Source organism: Durio zibethinus, chromosome 13 (genome assembly GCF_047325235.1).
Source record: "Durio zibethinus cultivar Kanyao isolate XHJ-2024 chromosome 13, ASM4732523v1, whole genome shotgun sequence".
NCBI lineage: Eukaryota > Viridiplantae > Streptophyta > Magnoliopsida > Malvales > Malvaceae > Durio > Durio zibethinus.
The window spans coordinates 2,747,928-2,767,899 of record NC_143174.1 but is presented as its reverse complement, the minus strand read 5'-3'; the positions used below and the strand labels follow the sequence as shown (position 1 = coordinate 2,767,899).

General features: G+C 33.6%; 4 protein-coding genes and 1 pseudogene across 8 annotated transcripts; 4 read left to right on the top strand and 1 right to left on the bottom strand.

Annotated features, from left to right (window-relative positions):
* Positions 1–257: 257 nt before the first annotated feature.
* On the bottom strand, positions 258–5,163 carry HDA9 (histone deacetylase 9). Of its 2 annotated transcripts, none has more exons than XM_089742664.1 (14): positions 5,012–5,163; positions 4,692–4,804; positions 4,484–4,601; positions 3,676–3,750; positions 3,376–3,595; positions 2,944–3,056; positions 2,210–2,295; positions 1,991–2,099; positions 1,849–1,898; positions 1,678–1,768; positions 1,232–1,302; positions 985–1,083; positions 698–764; positions 258–556 (listed from the first exon to the last, which is right to left on the bottom strand). In XM_089742664.1, the coding sequence occupies exons 1-14, from the start codon at positions 5,046–5,048 to the stop codon at positions 474–476; spliced, it is 1,332 nt and encodes a 443-aa protein (XP_089598790.1). In that variant the 5' UTR covers positions 5,049–5,163; the 3' UTR covers positions 258–473. The 2 variants fall into 2 exon arrangements, with proteins under 2 accessions (XP_089598790.1, XP_022755944.2); XM_022900209.2 differs by having other exon boundaries at positions 2,210–2,302; positions 2,993–3,056.
* A 149-nt stretch (positions 5,164–5,312) lies between these two features.
* On the top strand, positions 5,313–7,169 carry LOC111303780 (cytochrome-c oxidase/ electron carrier). Its single transcript, XM_022900213.2, has 3 exons — positions 5,313–5,471; positions 6,540–6,696; positions 6,826–7,169. The coding sequence occupies exons 2-3, from the start codon at positions 6,541–6,543 to the stop codon at positions 6,871–6,873; spliced, it is 204 nt and encodes a 67-aa protein (XP_022755948.1). The 5' UTR covers positions 5,313–5,471; position 6,540; the 3' UTR covers positions 6,874–7,169.
* A 140-nt stretch (positions 7,170–7,309) lies between these two features.
* On the top strand, positions 7,310–10,271 carry LOC111303781 (protein BUD31 homolog 1-like; annotated as a pseudogene). The gene is made up of 4 exons (XR_016327016.1): positions 7,310–7,964; positions 9,135–9,235; positions 9,360–9,548; positions 10,013–10,271. The product of XR_016327016.1 is annotated as a protein BUD31 homolog 1-like (transcript).
* Positions 10,272–12,418: 2,147 nt separating this feature from the next.
* LOC111303779 (uncharacterized) lies at positions 12,419–14,802 on the top strand. 3 transcript variants are annotated; one of them, XR_016327015.1, is made up of 4 exons: positions 12,419–12,822; positions 13,288–13,489; positions 13,729–13,809; positions 13,920–13,968. XR_016327015.1 is itself a non-coding variant. In XM_022900212.2 (4 exons), the coding sequence occupies exons 1-4, from the start codon at positions 12,562–12,564 to the stop codon at positions 13,992–13,994; spliced, it is 528 nt and encodes a 175-aa protein (XP_022755947.1). In that variant the 5' UTR covers positions 12,419–12,561; the 3' UTR covers positions 13,995–14,795. The 3 variants fall into 3 exon arrangements, 2 of the variants coding, with proteins under 2 accessions (XP_022755947.1, XP_089598791.1); XM_022900212.2 differs by having other exon boundaries at positions 13,288–13,398; positions 13,920–14,795; XM_089742665.1 differs by lacking the exon at positions 13,729–13,809 and having other exon boundaries at positions 13,288–13,398; positions 13,920–14,802.
* A 2,129-nt stretch (positions 14,803–16,931) lies between these two features.
* Positions 16,932–18,580, top strand: LOC111303777 (protein LURP-one-related 8-like). Its single transcript, XM_022900210.2, has 3 exons — positions 16,932–17,502; positions 17,624–17,916; positions 18,002–18,580. Exons 1-3 carry the CDS (start codon positions 17,307–17,309, stop codon positions 18,380–18,382), a joined length of 870 nt encoding a protein of 289 aa, XP_022755945.1. The 5' UTR covers positions 16,932–17,306; the 3' UTR covers positions 18,383–18,580.
* Positions 18,581–19,972: the final 1,392 nt, after the last annotated feature.

Sequence of the window (19,972 nt, the reverse complement as noted above, 5' to 3'; positions counted from 1 at the left end):
TTTAGGATAAAAAAATTGCAACTTAAATTTTTTTTAGTGGGGACGTGAGAGAGAGATGGAGCAGCTGCAAAGCTTCTGATATTTTCATAACCAATGTCCAAAATGACAGGAAACAAACAATGAAATAATGGCTTGTTTGTTTAATTATGTAAAATACAAGTTGTTATCTGGATTGGGAATTGGCATGTGCTCACTGAGGGAAGATTGTTTCCAAATGGAATACATATTGAAATCTCAGAGAAGCTTTGAAGAAGAAATTCACCGAATAATGCTAAGCATTGTATTGGAACAAATCCGTGAAAGACCAGAGCCATAGACAATTTTGAAAATCAATATATGAACAATTATAGTGCGATTCCTTCCACCTTTTTTCTTTGATGAGGTGTTACCCATATTTCTGAATTTTGATTGCAACAAATCCTACACATGAAAAGCTAATACTCTACTACCAAACAAAAATGCTGCAAGTAACTTCACATGTCCATGTTTTGATCATTATCATTGTCTCCATCGTAATATTCATCGTCACGATGAATTTGCTTGTCTTGGGTGTGCTCTGTTATGGAAAGAAAAATGTAGAAAGGAGTACCATGAGAAGAAGAAAAAATAAGTTTAACAAGAAATCAAGTGACAAAAAGTGACACCGCAGCATGATGCCATAGCTCGGGGGTATGCATTATTCCGGAGTTCTACTTACGATCCATGCGCTCATCAGGATTTTGCTCATCTTCATCCAAATCAGGAATATAGAAATCAGGTGGAACCTGCAAGACAGATAATAGCCATTACACCACCAATATTTTGCTTACATTGCACACTAATGTTTAGCCACAAAACAACCCCAGACTCTCTGAATGTCCCTCTTTTCCTATTGTGATGAGGCATGGTTCAAACAGCATGGAAATCAAAAACCAACCACCTAGACAAATAATCTCGCTCATCAAGAGTCAAGAGTTAGTTGGCAACTAGTTGTGTGCAACTCACCTCTTGCATCTGCACACCCGGAGCATGTTGGATGCAACGAAGATTTTCCAACACTTGTATTTTGATCGTACTCAGATATGATTTGCTATTTAAATTCTCCTGCATAATCAACAGAAACACGTAGGCTTATGAGGGTTCAGAACTTCTTTAAGTTCATTGTTGCACAATGCTAAGTGCTAACTATATCAGACAGAACATACTTGCATTGAAGTTTATTGAATGATTTTTAATTGTGAAAAAAACGTACTATGTGCCCGTTTGGAATATTCAACAAGTACTCTGGTGCAAAATATTTGATATACTCATTTTCTGGGATTTCTGCACAAGATATCAAACTTTTAAGTAAGTTTTTCAATCTTCCAACCAGTGAACCATCCTAAAAGCTGCCCCCACCAAAAACACACACACAATAAATTCAAAAAACTGGCCAAAGACCTTTGAAAATATATCGAGCAGCTTATTCAATATCAAGCAGATCCACAAATATAGCAATCAACATTACATTTAATAAAGAACATCCCTGAGATTGGGGAAAATGGGTTATTTGCATTGGCAATTCATGGGTCAACATGTATGTTAGATGCTTTGTGAAACTAATTTACATAATCCCAGTTCTCATGCCAAGCTGAATGGGAAAAAATACCAATTTCATCGTAGCATGTCAAGAAAAAAGTGGGGATTATCTTGGCATACCATTAGGAAGTTCTGTATCTAAAAGAACTCCTGTCTCAACAGTCCAACACCGTGCAACATTTTCTTTTGTATATCCTCCACCTCCAGTAACCTGTAGCATAAAAGATTCCTCTTTGTACTTTAACCATGACATTTACAGCAGTTAAAAGGTTAATCAAACAAACAACATACCAGCAAAGGTAGGTTGAATTTCTTCACAATTTTAACACACTCAGCATGTCCTGCAAATAACATCAAGATCTCCAATATTCATCAATAATTTAAAGGGGGAAGGGATGGGAATAGTCCATAATTTACAAGTCAATTTGTGTACCATCAATTGAGAGATTGAAACAGCCCAAGCGATCCCCAGCAAGAGAATCTGCCCCACATTGAAGAACTATTGCACCTGGTTGATACATTTCAACAACCTTGGAGATAATCTACAAACGGTAGATATCGGACACAATGGTTTAAATACTACAACAGTTAAGTGCAGACAAAGCAATTATCTTTCTATTATGTTTTTTTTTTTTTGGGACTTGGTACTTACTGTCTTAAACAATCGAGTGAAGCTAGTGTCATCAATTCCATCCTTGAGTGGGACATTTATGGCATAAAACTTGCCTTCTCTTTCTCCTATATCCTTCAAATCAAGTTGTATCAGTATTTCACTCCAATATCAACTTGCCATAATACTAGCATTTATCAAAAAAAAAAAAAATTATGAAGAAAAGATTTCATAAGTGAAGCAGATAATAAATTCCATGCTTATACAAATTCAAAAGCAAATAGGTGAGAGTAACAGAAAGGAAGCAACTAGACTAGTTTTCTTTCACCAATAAAGAATTTTAACTTGGAAAGTTGATACACTTTGAAATGGTCTCACCTAAATTTGCAAAGAAAAAGCAACAAAGAAGACTAGCACAATGAATATGCATGACTCCTCGATAAGTGCATATGTAAAACAACATCATGGGTAATTTACTTCTTGAGACCTTTTACTTTAGAAAAATGCTGTAATTTTCAAGATTTAGTTTAATTTAAAAGCCCAATGAGCAACAATATGGGTTTCTGAAGAACAATAATGGCATAATGTCATATCCTATTAGTAGGGTGATATATACAAAGGATTAAAGGTATTTAACACTTGAAACCATGTGAATTGAAAAGTGGAAAACTTTATATAGGAAACAGAGCTGGTAAAATCGATATAATCAAGTTTAAGATAATCATGGCAGCCATAAGATGTCGACCATGCGAAAATATATTAACAAACAAATTTACCTAATGTTACTGCTACCAAAAAAACAACTATCAAAGCATTGAAAATAACCTTCGCATCACCAGTTCCAGGAAAGAACATATCTCCATACTTGTGAAAACTAACAGTCATCACCCTGTCATAATAGAGTTTCAACAATTTGATTAGAGATTGCATTCATCAACCCGTATTACTGAAAGTTCAACAATTAAGATTGCATTTGAGATGCATGAAAATATTAAGTCTCTTCTTGGCATGATAAAGTAACAGTCTACAAAGCTGATTTAAACCTTGCAAATGCTTATATGAACTTAACCCCCCAAGGATATAATTCTTCCAGCAGTGAATCACCAAAAACAGCATTTTTGGCTCCTTTGCTGTGATTCAAACTTTTGAAATGATGTATAATCCTGTTCCTAGAATAAATTCAAAATCCAATAACAAGATCAAACTACCTGTCAGTGAAATAAAAGGCTTCTTCAACGCCATCACCATGATGTACATCTATATCAATATACAAAACTCGGGCATGGTACTTTAGAAGCTCCAAGATTCCCAAAACCAAGTCATTGATGTAACAAAAGCCAGAGGCTTCGCACTTCTTGGCGTGATGTAAACCACCAGCCCAATTTATAGCAATATCACATAGTTGATTGTTCAATCTTTGTGCAGCATCTGCCAGCAAAGCCAATCAATTAAGGCTGAATATGCACAAATCAAGTTCAAGAGCAACAGACCGCTGAATTTGGGTTTACCTATAGTTCCACCAGCATAAATTTGGCAAAATTCAAACAAGTTTTCAAAGACAGGGCAGTCTTCTCCAAGATTGTCTGGGGAAGGAAAAAAGATAAAAAGGTGAATCTGAAACTATAAAACCCATATACATCAAATAAAAGCAAAACCTAATCAAACCCTAATCCATTTTCAGAATGATATTTGCATGTGCCCGAAACCGGATAGTATATAATCAATGTCAACCTAAAGATTACAAGTAAGAAAAAAGCAAACAGCTCTGCGAGAGAAACTGAAATTAGAAAAGTAAACAATATAACTGCTAGAAATACTACATGATTGCTATCACTCATACCAAATCAACAAATATGTTTTAATCTTAAAACAAGTGCAACCATCAATCTCGAACAAGGCATTCCATGGATGTTCTTTTTAAGACTTAGTTGACAAGATAAGGCAAATAAACGAACTGTAAAATTAGTATCACTGCATCAGCTTGAATCTAGTATTAACCCATTAATTTAACAAATAGAAACAGGTTACAATCCAGCAGAGCATTAAGAAGAGTAAACGGGTTTTTAAACTAATTCCCAAGTCCGAAGTTTGATAGCACAACATAAGGAAAAGGAAAAATCAATTCCAAAACTTTAACGACACCAAACATTCATACTTGAGGAAGTTATCTTTTCCCAGTCAGAACGCGTATCATAACAAATCCTTTCAGTTAAACAATCAATTATTTAATTCTCAGAAAATATTGGTAGCTCAAAAACTTATCTGTTTTAAGTGATTTAACAAAAACGGTAAAGCAAAAAAACATGTGATACATACATCTGGCCAATTCATTCGAGAACAAGTGCTGCGTATCCGGCGTAATTCGATGTAAAAACTCAACATAATCAGTTGAATGGAACTGAGCAAGCTCAACGGGGTAAGCCTTGTGAGGACGCTGCATTAAACAAAGGAAAAACATCAAAACATCGTCACAGAAAAGAAGAGAAATAAATAAGAGAAAAGTTTGAGTATTTGAGGAACTGACATAAATTTCCATTTTTTTATGGAGGTCATAGGCAAGGACCAAATGGTGAGTCATACACAGCCGATGCGGTTTCATCGGATGATTAGGGCCAAAGTATACACTCCCTACATCTCCTGCCAAACAACCAAAAATATAGTTAAAAATTGATTTTTTTTTGTTAACCAAAAGTTAGGGTTTTTTAAGATTTAGGGAAATAAAGGAGATTATAACTAGAGAAAGAAATTTTTAAATTGAGTAGAAAGAAATTAAAGGCAAAAGAAAGAAAAGGGTAGATGAATTGTGAATATGAGAGAGAGAGAGAGAGAGAAAGAGGAAGGTACCGTCGTAAAAGTAGGCTATTTTGTCCTTTGGACGCATTTTAGCGACCAATAGAGAAAGAAAAGGCTAAGGAAAAGAGACGGAGAGTGAAGTCTTTCGCTACGAAAAATCCGCCATTGTTAGAGCTTCAGAGGAGAGTTGCAGAGAAGACAGTAGTCAAAATTGTGTACCCTCAGGCATATGTAACTACATATGCGTCGTTATACGACACCGTTTGAGTAACCAAAATTTTATTTTTAGCAGGCCTAAGTAGGCCCACATTGAGCTCGTAAGTTGCTTTAGTGGCCCTGCCATCTAGGCCCGTGTAATTATTTTTAAGAGAGGTTTTTTTCCGTTGTCTTCCCGAATGATATAAGGACCATTTCCAGTAATCAATCGATCCCGATAGGCTCAGAGTCGTCTAGAATTTCTAGAGTTTTCGCATCTAAGGAAGAAAAAGAAGCAGGATCAATTTTCTCTCAGGTATACTCTTTCAATTTTCTCCTTTGAATCTGATCTTGAAAGTTGTTTGATATAATAAGGTGGAATTAATTTTTATCTTTCTTAGTATATCTGCTGGTTGAATGTGCTGAAGATTTTTTGGGGGAGAAACATTTCACTAATTTGGTTTTCTTTTGGGTAATTAGTTTGGGTTGATTGGACTAAATCTCCTGTCTTTGTAGCTTGACAAGATTAATCAAGCTAGCTTTCTCGTGCAAAATAATTAAATTTAACTCTTTTAAATTGGTTTGGTTAGGCATGGTATAATTGGTTAAGATTATAATTATATGAGTAATTGAAACCATTAAGCTAGATTCTAGTCGAAGATTCATAAAATTCATCATCCTCTAGATGCAAAAGAGTAGTTATATGCAGAGGCTTTTTTAGGAGTATTAAAGGTTTTTGAAGTTTTTGTAAGGTTGAATTCATTTCTGTATATGTGAAACCTTGCTGTCTGGGGCTTCTACAGAAGCCAAATTTCCCTTCGTAGGCTATTTTGCTACGGTGAACTTTATTCCACTGCTGAAATTTATTAGTTTTGCTCTGTCTCTTTCAGATGTTGCCTTAAGATCAGCTGCCAATGTTTTATTTAGCTTTCGTAGAAAGGGGGGACTTCCATGAAATTTTGAATCTTGTTAGGGTAAGGGATGTCTGCTTATTAGCATGAGTTCAAACCTATGGGTTGTAGGGGAATAGTAGGCTTGTGGATTCTTTGGAGTATGAAATTTCAACAATTTTCTTGGTTAACAAGGAAATTGTAGCTCATAAAAAGTGTTTTGGTGGGTGTACCAAAGAATTAGGATTAATCTAACTTACACCAATTTTTAGGGGCGGTGGTGGCCTGGTGGGGGAGGCTGCTTATGGAAAAGGGGAGAACAGCCCACCTATTGGACCAGAAAATGAAAAATAGAGGGAAAGAGATATGGAAATTTTAAGTGCATGGATGTGCCATTTTGGGAAGAGAGAAGAAGTGAGATTGAGGTTTTTTGGGAGCTTAGAGAAGCTTCTTTGATTAGATGATTTATAACTGGATTTTAACTTATGGTGCAGGATGTCGGAGCCACCATTCAGACCTAGGGAGAAGCTTCTTGAGAAGCAGAAATATTTTCAAAGCATCCACAAGCACACTTACCTGAAAGGACCTTATGATAAGATCACATCTGTTGCCATTCCTGTTGCTTTGTTTGCAAGTTCCTTGTATTTAATTGTAAGTTTGTTTCTACTTGTGAACATGCCTTTAACAAGTTCTAGGTCCTGTTTGTCAAAGAAAAGAGTGAGAACCTAGTTTTTTGGCATCTCAGTGATATTCCTCATATTGTGCTTGTTATTTTTCCAGGGACGAGGGATCTATAATATGTCTCATGGGATTGGAAAGAAAGAATGAGAATACTCATGCTTAGAAGACTTGTGCTCCTGGACTTTTGTGGTTTTTTTACATTGAAGTTACTTGTTTATTAGCTCTAATAATTGTTTGGTTTGCACACTATTTTGCTGCCAATGGAAATTTTAAAGCTACCTTGACATTTTATGTTCAGTTTGGTTTTTTGTTTGTTTTGAAAGCTACATGATTAGACCTCAGGATTCAGCAAGCTGTTTGATGTTTCTATGCATAAATTGGTGTTTGTGTTCTTGAATACTTGTTAAACCTGAATAATGTCAGTGGGATAACCATTAAGTGAAGGACTTTGAGTTTGTCACTTTGGGTGAATCTTGTGTGGCAGAGTTAGCTATGTTAAAGTTAATTGCATGTTCAAAAATTGAAGTACTTCCAATTTGCTCAGTCTTGGCTCCACACCTGGAAAGCATCCCTTTCTTCCGTAAATGCTGAGTAACTTATGAAATTAAAATCCATTAATAAGTTCCAAGAATGGGGAGGACTTTGTATATTTTATCTTATCTAATAGTTTCAAACTTGTGCATTCTGTATTTGGTTTAATAATATGCATGCATATTCATCAATTTAAAGTTTGTGTTTGAATTCCTCTCAGGAAAAATAACAAACATTGAGTTTTATTTTTTTTTTAAATAAAAAGTATGTATTTAAATATTTTGATTTCAATAGGGGTGTGAATGGAAACCATCACATTGTTTTGGAATTGAACTCTTAATATGCAAATTTTAGAGATAAATATAATATTGTTGTATGTAAATAATGGTAAAGTTTAAACCAAAAAATTTAATGTCTTATATTCAAAATTTTAAAAATTAATTCTGTTTTTGAATTATTTTAATTTGCATATCTTTTGGCAAAGTTTTCTCCATATTGTCTTCAAAACATTAATTAAAAAACCATTGGGCCTATGTTGGGCTTTTGGGAGAGGCCGGGAAAGAGGGGAAACCGAACCATCTTCCTTTTCTTACAGTGTTAGTCGTTGTTGAGACTGAGGTCGAACTTAGGTTAGGGAGGTTCAATTGCATCGGGTTTGCAGAGTTACTTGTGCCCACTACTCGTCTCGAGACAAAGGCCACTTGCTGGTATGCAGTTCCTCTCTCTTTGAGCTTCAAATCCCATTTCATATCACTATTTTACTTGCTTTTCCTCTTTCTGCCGCTTTTGTACACTTAAAACCCGTTCAGATTAGAAAAACCAGAACGAAATTTTGCCTTTTTTCGTTTCTTTTAAAAGTTTGCTTATTATGGGTTTGTAAAAACAAGGGCAAATCCCATTGTAAAACCTTATTGACATAATGTTGTAAGTGTCGTGCTTTTAGCTGATATGTCCTATAAACCCTTTTTTCTAAGTTACATTTCTACAAGCATTTTGGAGTGCTTGTTACGTTAGAGACTACAACTGATCCCTATTAAGAACCCAATACTAAATCCTTTTTTTACCACCATTGACCTGAAATGAGAGGTTGAAGTAGAAAGCTAAATGCTGGAGAGAGTGTAAACCAATTTGAAGAAAAGATACAAGCTTTGGGGTTTTGGTAGTGAAGCTCCATGACTGATTTGATACATGTGTTTTCTGTTTTCTTGCATGATTTCCGCATTCCTCCTTGTAAATTGTCTGAGATGTGCTTGAGGTAGGATAATTATAAAGATTATTAAAAGATTTATTGCTGCTTATTAAGGCATTTTATATTTAGGATTAGTTTCTTGCTCTGACATTTGAAAGATTTTGGAGAGTGTACACCTATGGCATCTTAAGAAAAGGTAGGAATGTATAACTTTTAACTCGGGAATTGATATATATAGGCTTGTCATTAGGAGTCTTGCAGTGTTATTGCCTCTCCCATTGTATATGCACCGTGGGTGATAAGTTGACAAACTTTTGGGTCTTTAAATTGTACTATAAGCATTATGACAGAGAAAGGTCTCACCTTCTCATGCACCATAAGCGCGGCTTTTTCCCCTATGGTAGTTTTTATAAGTTCTAATAGGTAAATAAAACATAAAGAGTTCATTTCTTCCTCAAATTGAAAATGGATTGTGCAACTGGAAATATAAACAAACTTTTAGTGTGCCAGAAAGCTTTTGAATAAGCAGATCCTCACAGATTCATATGTCGAAGTTGCATTTTGAATGTTGATCATGAATACCTGCATGTCACTGTTAGAACACTTTATATTGAGTTAGCATCACTGGTGAAGAAATTTGATAAATGTGCTGTTGACATTCTGACATATTTGAGTTTTTTACCTGCAGTTTAAAAATGCCTAAGGTAAGGACAAACCAAATCAAATATCCAGATGGATGGGAATTGATTGAGCCTACTCTTAAGGAGCCGGATGCCAAAATGAGAGAAGGTTGATAAATGATCATTTATTTTGATGCTGCATAATAGAAAATTAATTAGTTTTCTAGTATTCTCTTGTTAAGCTTTCTCATTATGAACTTGCGGTGATTTGATCTTCATTTGGCACCTGGCAGCTGAAAATGATCCACATGATGGCAAAACGAAATGTGAAGCATTGTGGCCTATATTCAAAATTGCACATCAAAGGAACCACTACAATTTTTTATCTTTTCTATAAAAGAAATTAAATATCTAAAGAGCTGTATGAGTGCTGTTGGGAACAAGGCTATGTGGACTGCAACTTAATAGCTAAGTGAAAAAAGGTTTAACGTAACTGTGCCTTACATAATAGTTTGGGCATTAGGCCATAATTAGGTATTGTTGAATAATTTGAAGTTAGCTCCAAGTCTTCGGGACATCTCCAACTTTGCAGATCATTATAACCAAAGCCCTATCATCTTCCAAACTCCTATCACTCTCCAATCTTCCACACTTCTGAGGTCTTACTTCATCTTCCTCTTTCATAGCTTTAAAATTATAAGAGCACCAAGTGAAAGTCAATAATCTTAAAATGAATTTAGAATGTCAATGCATTATTGAGGTCTTTACTTTCATCACTCTTTTATGTTAATCTTTTACTAACTCTTGAAGATGCATGAGCTGGCTTTTCTGGTTGTTGAAGGTTTAATTTTCCTTCTGATTGGTGGTTCATATAAAAATGCTACAAGAATGCAGTCTCTACAAATATTTTTCATCAATTTTTTCCCCATTTCGTTTGTTAATGCAGCCTGGATATGAATATCTCTGTTGCCTTCGTTGCATACAGCCACTGGATCACAATTTTAGCACACTGCTTGTGTTTGCCGAGTTCCCCAGCATTTAAGGGAAGAGAAAGTAATTGAGCGTGTGCATTGTGGATTTAGGGGCTGTGCTAGTGGGGATTGACTGACTTTTCTTTTTGGCAAAGTAGTGAATGTGTGTGTATTGTGGATGTTGTTCATCATTGCACTTATTATGTTAATACTTTGTTATACTTCTTTCTTTCTTCTCGTATGAGCGTCATTGTGTTACTATGTTATGTTTATTCCCGTTCTATGGAGTGTTGATTACATGGGTGCATGCAATCTGAATAAGATTTCAAGTTAAAAGTGAATACTAAAAGTTTCAAGTTTATGAACTTGAATCTAGCTAGCATGGTGCAACTGCAATAGGAATGGCTTGTAATATTAAAGTTCATTACCAAGAGAAGTGATACTAGGAATAAAAACATGAGCAGCTCATGTAAAACTAATTTTTTAGGGTTTCTGATAATATTCAACCTTGTGTACTGGCACTTTCTGTGTTTCTCTACTACTAGAACTCAGCCCTCCCATGTTTGTTGTCAGCTTAAAGCTTGTGAAGTCTCTTTGCTTCTTGTTGTCCTGAAGAGGTTCCATGGCTGGGTGTCAATGAAGGTAGAATGATGACACGTGGCAAGTTCACCATTCTGTTTATCCATGAAATTAGTTATATTAATTTTGCAGATAAATCAAAATAAAATTTTAAATTTCTAAGGCAATTTTTAATTTCTTTCTTCAAATACTGCAAGGCAATGAAAAAGGCCACTCAGCCCTAAGTCTCTGAAACCAGGGACAGTCTAAGCATTTCTGTTCTAACTTCATAGTTCATACATACCCTAAAAGCCAAACGCTGAACTAGCAAAGGCCGAAGGGCCTAAAATTGAGTACACTAGTTGACCTTGCTGGCCTGTCTTTGCTCAACCTAAAGCTAGTCATTCTCAACCATGTTAAAAGAATAAATATACCAAAAATCAAGGCTGTGCTAAAGAGTCGAGATTGCAGAGGTTAAAGATATGAATGATGCCCCATTAACAAAAAATTGAAGCACACAGTAGAGCATACATGATTCTGACAGTTTGCAACACCCCCAACCTTTAATAAATTTTTTTTGACATTTGCAAGAATTTGGTGAAAGGATTTTGAATTTTGAATCCATACTACAAAAATCCCTTGGGGGCTAACAGCATATTGGTTTCTGTAAGATGAAGAAAAGAATCCATCGTATTTATGCATGCAGCAGCATATGCTCAAATGTTTATAAAGTTGATTATTATCGACAAAATTAGGCAAATCAAATCCTCGGTGAAAAAATCAGTAGAATTTAAAGGTTACAGTTCAGATATCAGACAGGAAATTTGACACCAAACAATCAGCATATGAAGTCAAAGTGGACATTAATACGGAAATATGATCCTAAAAAACTTAAAACGAAATTGAACATTCTCGTGTCGGACACATAACTGTTTCGACATTCAAACTCACATCTCCAAAACCACTTAAACTTTCATCCTAAAGAGAAATAAGAAGGGATAAAAGCAGAAGATTAAGAGATTCCTTTTTAGAAGTCCAAGCTGGAAAGTTATGAATGCTAATAATATTATGTAATAAGGGCAGCTACAGTCCCTCCTACTCTGTCTTGTCTCTTAAGGCTTTCCTCCCCTGTCTTGTGTAGGTGACCACTTCTTGTCAATTCCACAGAAAGAAGCCTTCTTTTCTAAGCACTCCTCTTCAAGGGAAAAGAAGATTTACCAATACTCTTTAGGAGCCTTCAACCAATATATATCAATTTAAATGACAGCAACATTATTGTAAACTGTTTATATTTTGGAAGTAGGAAAATGATTTGTATACCAATAATGATATATTTCTTCACATATACTCTAGGAGGTGGTAAATTTTATAAAAAATTTTATACTTATGTGTATTTTTTATTAAAAAAATGTGTATTTCTTCTACACAAGTGAGAAGAACAGCAGTAGTTAACTGAACTTGTAAATAGGCCAATTTAGGCTGCATTTAAGAACCCAGGCTCTTACCGCATCAGAAGGTACGTTTTATGACTGGACCCTCCAGCAAAGCTAGCTTACCAAAGCAGGCCCATTTGAGTCCTCCTCCATTCCAGGCTTAAAACAATACAATTGGAAAGGTGTACAAGAAAGAAATGTACATGGAATTACTGATAACTTACTTCTATGCTAAAATTTGAATACAAAAATTGTACTGATGTTAATAAAGTTGGTGTTAAAGTAAAGATTGGAAAGAGCATTTGATTTAAGTCTTCGTTCAAGAAAGGTGAAAATCCTCTCTAACATCATGATTACAAATTATTTGTTTCGTGTTAAAGGAAGCTGGTTGGTTTCATAGCTTTAAAGCCGGCCAGCCTTGCATATAACCACCTATAGCAGAGGAAAGAGAGCCATCATTCTTAAGAAAAAGAGCAAAAGAAAAGAGAGGGGGTAAAAGAGAATTGTATGAAGAAAAGAAGGTGGGGTGAAAGATGGCATCAATGGCAACACCAAAGCAGATATGGGAGCAACAACAATCACAGATGCAGCGAGTAAAGAATTCGGGGATTATCAGTTGCAATGGGAGTCCAATAAAAGATGACAAGGAAGAGGAAATGGCGAAATCTGCATTGGCATTGTTTCGAGCTAAAGAAGAAGAGATTGAGAGAAAGAAGATGGAGGTGAGGGACAAGGTTCAGGCTTATATGGGACGCGTCGAACAAGCAACTAGGCGCTTGGCTGACATTCGAGAAGTAAGTTTCCGAATCGAATTTATTGGATCACAGTTTAGAAACTAGAATGAGGGAATTCACATGTAGCATCAAGTAGTATATATTAACTCTGGACTGGCCTAAAACATAGACATTTTTTTTTTATGAAAAACGTGAATCTATATGATATTAATGCAACATGACTTTTGTTTTAGAACATTGAGAAGTCTGAAAGGAAACAACATCTCGATTCAGCTCAAGAAAAAATCAATAAACAGATATTCTGCTACCTTGTTTAATATGAGTAAAAGAGTGATGCAGTGTAGCTAAGTTGGGTTCAAATGGTTGTTTTTGATCATTATTTCTCGGTTTCGAGATTCTAAGTAGAATCATAATATCTATAAATAAAATTCTTCCTTTTAAAGGGTACTTTGAATTGAAAACGAATATGATGTTTAACTGTAATGATTCAAATGTCTGCTTCTTTGAATTGATAAAATCTTCCAGGAGCTTGATGCCCTCATAGATCCAATGAAGAAGGAAGTTGCAATTCTGCGCAAGAAGATAGACACCGTTAACCGAGAGCTGAAACCACTGGGACAGAGCTGCCAGAAGAAGGTGCAAATATTATTTTCATTATTGATTATTACAATGGATCTGGGAATAGAAGAAATGATTTACAATGGATCTGGGAATAGAAGAAATGATTGTAAGTATTGGGATTTGAATTTTAAACCTATTAGATGTCATCTCTTAAAAATGACTTAATGAACTAACTAAGCTAAATCTGGTTCAAACCAAATGGGACAAGTAAATGCCTTTTAGCCGAAATTTCACATTTTCTAGTAAAATTTTTGTTGTCATTATATCATGGCAGCATAAAAGTTCAATATATATTCAAGTAGTAATAGTTTGTTCCTAGCCCCTCAAGAGTTTTGATAATCACAGGAAAGAGAATACAAAGAAGCCCTTGACGCCTTCAATGGCAAGAATAAGGAGAAAGCACAACTAGTTAGCAAATTAATGGAGGTGAATATGTGTTCTTGTTATCGATTCAATAGGAGCATTTATTTACTATGTGCAAACCTTGTTATGATAATTTCTAAGTTTCTTTTTCCTTTCTGTCAAATGGTGGTCAGCTGGTGAGTGAAAGTGAGATATTAAGGATGAAGAAGCTGGATGAGCTGAGCAAAAACATTGAAAACCTTGGCTAAATTGTGCTGACTACAACAACATAATGCGCTTTGTGTGCTGTAATGACACCCAGTTTTCTGATGTTTGGAACATTTATTGTTTCTGTTCATGTTATTCACTGGTTCTTCAATGGGGAGTGCTCTGATTTAGGAATGTAGTCACTGAGAAGGCTTGTCACCAAACAGGTCAACTTTCTTCCACTACTGCTACAAGTGTAGATGTGCTTGCTTAGCCATCATTGCCTAGTGAATTATTCCTTGTGTTTGTCAGCAAGCCACCTATCTAACTTAAAATGAAAAAAGGTGATCTGCCACTATAAAAACTTGGTCAATAATTTGAAAAAAATTCAGTTCCAATTTTATCCCATTTACAACTTGCAACTGAATCCATATTTTGATTCTTCCAGTTCCTAATCTATGTCTGGCTTGTTTTGCTGTTCAATTCCTTTATGACCGGTAAATATTAGTTTGTCTGTGTAAAGTTAGTATAAAATTGAATACGAAACTTAATTTAAGTTTGTTCATACAGTTGATAGATGGTATTATGTAGGTCTACAATTAAAATGGAAGTAACCCTCCTCATCATTTTACCTATCTCGAATGCGTAGACTTGAATCAAAGACCGGCCATGAGGTGGCAGGGTCATTAACCGGGCAAGCCAAGAGAATGAAATTTTGGCTATTTTGCTTAAAAAAGGCACATTTAAAGTGCTTGTTTTCCCAATTCTGAAAATATTTTTCATGGCAGGGACAACAAAGCTAGTTTAATGGCATTAAACTAAAATAGCTGATATATTACAACTTGTAACTAAACACTATGCAACAAGTTGTTTAGGTAACTAGTCATGCAAAACCTCCTTTTTTTTTTTTTTTTTTTCTGGTGATTATGTTTCTTGTTAGGTCAGCTAAGTTAACTTGATTATCAATTAATCAATCTCTTTTTTTCCTGTCAAGCAGTTAAATTTCTACAAACCATTTTCTATCTTTTACATATATATATAACTATATATATAGTCTTGAGCTTTTTGTTTGATAAGGTGGATAAAAATGAAAAAAAAAATGAAAAATGAAAAGTAAAAAGATGAAAAATATATATATTTTTCCTAAGATGCTTGGTAAAAAAATGAAAAATAAAAGAAAAAAGTAATTTTATTTTGCATTAATTGCTTGATCAAAAAATAAAGGTTTAAATATAAAAAATTAAATTTCAAATTTAAATTACTATCTTTTCTATAAAAACTTTTCAAATTACTATCCAAGTCATATATTTTTATTATAATTAATTAACTTTTCAAAATTTTATTTTTACTCAATTGAGTTTTTAATTAGACGGAAATGAATTAATAATCATCATAATCATGTTACCTACGTGGTTAATTTTGATTTAATTCAAAATTCAATTAAATAAAAATAAATGTTCAAAAGTTTAACTAATTGTAATAAAAATATAAAAATTTAAATGATAATTTAATTTTAATTCAAGAGTATTTTATATTTAAACTAATTAAAAAATGAAAATTAATATTATTTTATCATTATATACTTTATAAGTTAAAATAAAAAATAAATCTAACAAATGATAAATAATTTTATAAATATATATACTTATCCACATTTTTCTCATTTCTTATTTATTTTTTTAATAAAATAAAAAATGACATTATTTTAATTTGTGCAATTAAATAATTAATACTAATGTCAATGGCAACTAAAACTCTTAATAACCGCCCTATCCCAATCTGAATGATTTTATAGAAAAGGCGGCTGAAACCTTGCATAAAATTAGAGGTATCAAATGGTCGTGTTAGGCCGGTATAATTTATTTAAATATTAACTTATATGTTAATAAATAGTGCCAGTGAATCATTATCTTTTAATGTGTCATGTTAATATGGTTATGATGGCTAAGACTAAGACTTAATACGGCACATAACTCGTAATTTTTTTAGATTGTATTGTACCAAATATAATATTATTTTTCTTATCGAAATAGTCAAGTATAATTCATTAATAATTTTTAAATTTAATTATTTTTAAAAAATTAATCTATTATTGAAAATAATATGCAAAAATAAAGAAAAATAAAATGAAATAAAAATGACAAATTATTTATATGATTCAACAAAATATATACATCCAAAAATAGGATTAATAGAATCCACTAAATAAAAATATTAAAATTACAAACCTAATATTTCAAAAAACACATACATATAAAAAAATATTATAAGATACAAGATTATTATTTTATTTTTTATTCTCATATGATAATTTATTTATATAATATGTTATTTTGTATAATTATTTTATACCTTTCATCCTATAATAATTTACTTTATTAATTGAATTTGTACTTACTTGAAGTCTTAATTTATTTTTGTCATTTTTTTTACTAATCACTAGTTAAATTAAACATAAATTACTAACAAAATATTAAAAGAAAATATAATTTCATTGTAATATAATAAAAATATAAATACACTTAAAAGGTTAGAAGTTCATTTATAATAATAATAAGCCAACATAACACGATTAGTCTGTATATCATACATTTCAATTCATAAGCTTAAAATTTTTTAATTTAATACGACATGTGTGTATATATGTATATATATATATCATGTTTGATTTAATTCGATTACATAACAATAAATTAAATCAAATATAATCTATATTATATCAAATTATATTATATTATGAACCGTCTAACTTATTTCATAAATATGAAAATTTTGAATATGATATGATGATAAGATATAAAAATGATATAAATGAAAAATAAAAAATAATATAATTTAAAATTTTAAAAAACCCATAGATGAATTTAATAAAAAAATTATATTTTATATTTTTATATTAATACAAATTATAATATATAATTTTTATAAAAATATGATATAAATATAATATTTTATATGATTTGATAACATAAATTATCATATTTATCGTTTCGTTTGCGGCTCTATGTGAAATAATAATAGGAGATAAAGGGGGTCAAGCCTTTTGTCCTACCCTAAATACTTATGTTAAGGTTACTAAATAATAAATACCAGTGTTCTACTTATTAAAAAAATGAAGAGACGGTGAACGGTAACATCGTCAGAAAAATATCTAAGGAAGAGCATTGGGCTGACTGCTGAGTGTCCACTCTCCGCACCAATCGCAAATTAGTTATCAGCCACAAAATATAACTTTATTTAGTTATTTTAAGACTACAAAAACAAATTAATTAATATTTGCAGCCTTTGAAGTAAAGATTGGGCAGGCGTCGGCCTAATATATATTTTTTTCTAAAACAAAGCTTTTGGTCTTTATCATATGCATCGATGTCTCAATGGCCAATGCTGAGCATCCAAATTACAAGCCATCCCTTTCCCTTTCACTTTCTTCCAACCAAAAGATCGTTAGACTTTTTTACCCAATTGCTGCGCCTCTTTTCGTCTCTCAAACCCCATTTCTTTCCCCTTATATATGTTATGCTCTGATCTCTACTCTCTGCCTAACTCGGGCACCCAACCAGAGCTGGAAAGGTTAGCTTTGGATTTTTATTCTCTTCTCCTTTCTGTCATCTTTCAGACTCTACAGTTTGATCATAATGAGTTGAGTTGTACTATTGGTTGACTTGTAAATTGCAATCCTCTTTCCAATTAGAGTTGAAAAGGCTGGAACCTTTTACGCCGATGACAAAGGTTTATCCAAACGCTAGTTTTACTGGCAGCGATGCCATCTCCGAGAGGCCGTCTAAGCTGTTAGTAGCAGCTGACACATGGGAGGCTATTCTAACTGTCTGGAAAAAGTCGTTGTTGTTCAACTGTAACGGCTTCACGGTGTTTGATGGTAATGGTGATTTGGTGTTCAGGGTGGATAATTACATGGAAGGCAACAAGGGCGAGATCCTTCTCATGGATGCCACTGGCAAGCCTCTCCTCACCATCCGCCGCAAGGTTCGTACCTTTTCCTACGTGAGACTTTCAAAAATAATTAATTGCAAAATCGATGATGATGATGTTTCAACGTTTCTTTCGTCAGAAAATGAGCCTCGGAGATAGCTGGCTGGTTTACGAGGGAGAAACCTTGGTGAATCCCACACTTTCTGTCAGGAAATCACTGAACATCCTAAACAACAAGTGCTTGGCTCACGTTTTCGCAGGGAACACAAACAATCGAAATAACAACATCATGTACGAGATTGAGGGGTCATATTCCCAACGATGCTGTGCCGTGTACGATGTCAAGAGGAGGTTAGTAGCTGAGATCAAGCGGAAAGAGGCTGTTGGTGGAGTTGCCTTTGGAATCGACGTCTTCCGTCTTGTTGTTCAGCCTGATAATATCAGGGCGGACTTTGCCATGGCTTTTGTTATCCTTCTTGATCAAATGTTCGGATCTTCAAGATCAGGCTGCTCCATCTAACTATATTTTCTTGCCACTTTCTTCAGCAAGACTCTATCAATATATAATCATAGCAACAATTTCCAAATTGCAGCATCAGCATCTTTGGTTTATGAACTCCCCTACTATACCAAATCGTTTACTTTTGTAAAAAAAGAAAAGGAACAGAAAAAAAAACTTTTTGTTGTTAGCTCTTGGGGCTTGGGTTTTTCGTTTTAGATAAAAAACCAAGCTCCCAGTGGGGATGTATATACATTCAACAGTAAGAATAATTTCTGTTCCTCTATCTCTTTCCTTCTTTTTGGATGGTTGTATATGGTACAGATCGAAAATTGAAGCTGCTGCTTTGATCTGGGTTTTTCTTTGTAGAGGAACATTAAAAAAAAAAAAAACCAATTTCCATAGTTTTGTTAGCGGGGGCTGCAATTTTATTTACAATCGAGATGAAAACTAGCCCATGAAAAAAACATGCAGACAAAGCTCATTTGGACCACTCCAATTCATATCAGAACAAATTAACTTATTGTCATACTTCAAAAGATCTATCGACTACCATTAAGGAATTGAAAGCGAAAATTTTAGAGAAATAAATAAATAAACAGAGAAACGAAAAAGAAAGCGAAATCAGTAATCAAGGAGAGATTGCTGAGAGATGCAGAAAAATGTGCATGATCCACCATTTTGAGTATGTTAAAGTCATGTTCTTGTATATATGGTACGGGACTAAAGTTGACTCTTTTTTGGTGCTTTGATTGCATTAAATTTTGCTTAAGAGCATCCTTAGATTCTTCTCATAATTGCATCACCTAATTTAATTTTTTGTGATTGGATTTGTCTAACAAATCAAATTTACTTCACCGGTCTTGCGTGGATTTTCGCTTTGAAGTTCGCACCATCAAGCCTCTCTCAAATCTCTTTGAAAAGTATTCCAATGGACTTCATGGATACCAACATTATCTCCACCTTGAAATCTCACAACCCATATAAAGCTGACGTTGCCAAAATCTAGCCCAAGACGAATTTCCTCCATTTCTTCCTTGGAAAATAAGTAGTCACTTCAGAGGAAATTAACACAACTGAAGCAGGTTCCTTCTTGCATGCTGAGCCATTCCGGGATATATATATATACACGTATAAGCATCTTCCTTACCGTTGTCAGATTCTTGAAAAAAAGGTCCAACAGGACCTACTTATTTCCCTGGTAAAACAGCGATAAAATCGTTGTACCAAACTTTGATCATTTTTTATTTTTAGGGGCATATAATAATAAAAAAGACAGTTTTTTTTTTTTATTTTAACGTATAATAAGAGATATTTTAATCATTTGTGCTGACCTAACATTTCAAATTGATTTGAAATGGTTAGTGTTACCGCAATTCAACTCTATCTGAATTGTTCTTTTTTTTATCCGTATAACTTACTTATAAATATGAAAACTCAAGTATTATGAAGTGAGGTTCATTCAATTCATTTCTTTCTCTTTTTCTTATTTTTTCATTTTTTTTTTGATCTGATCCTTATTAACTTGCACGTCGGAGTGCAAATGCAAAGAATACCCTCTATTTTTGCCTTTTAACTATATTTCTTTTTTGCATTTACAAAAATATCTTC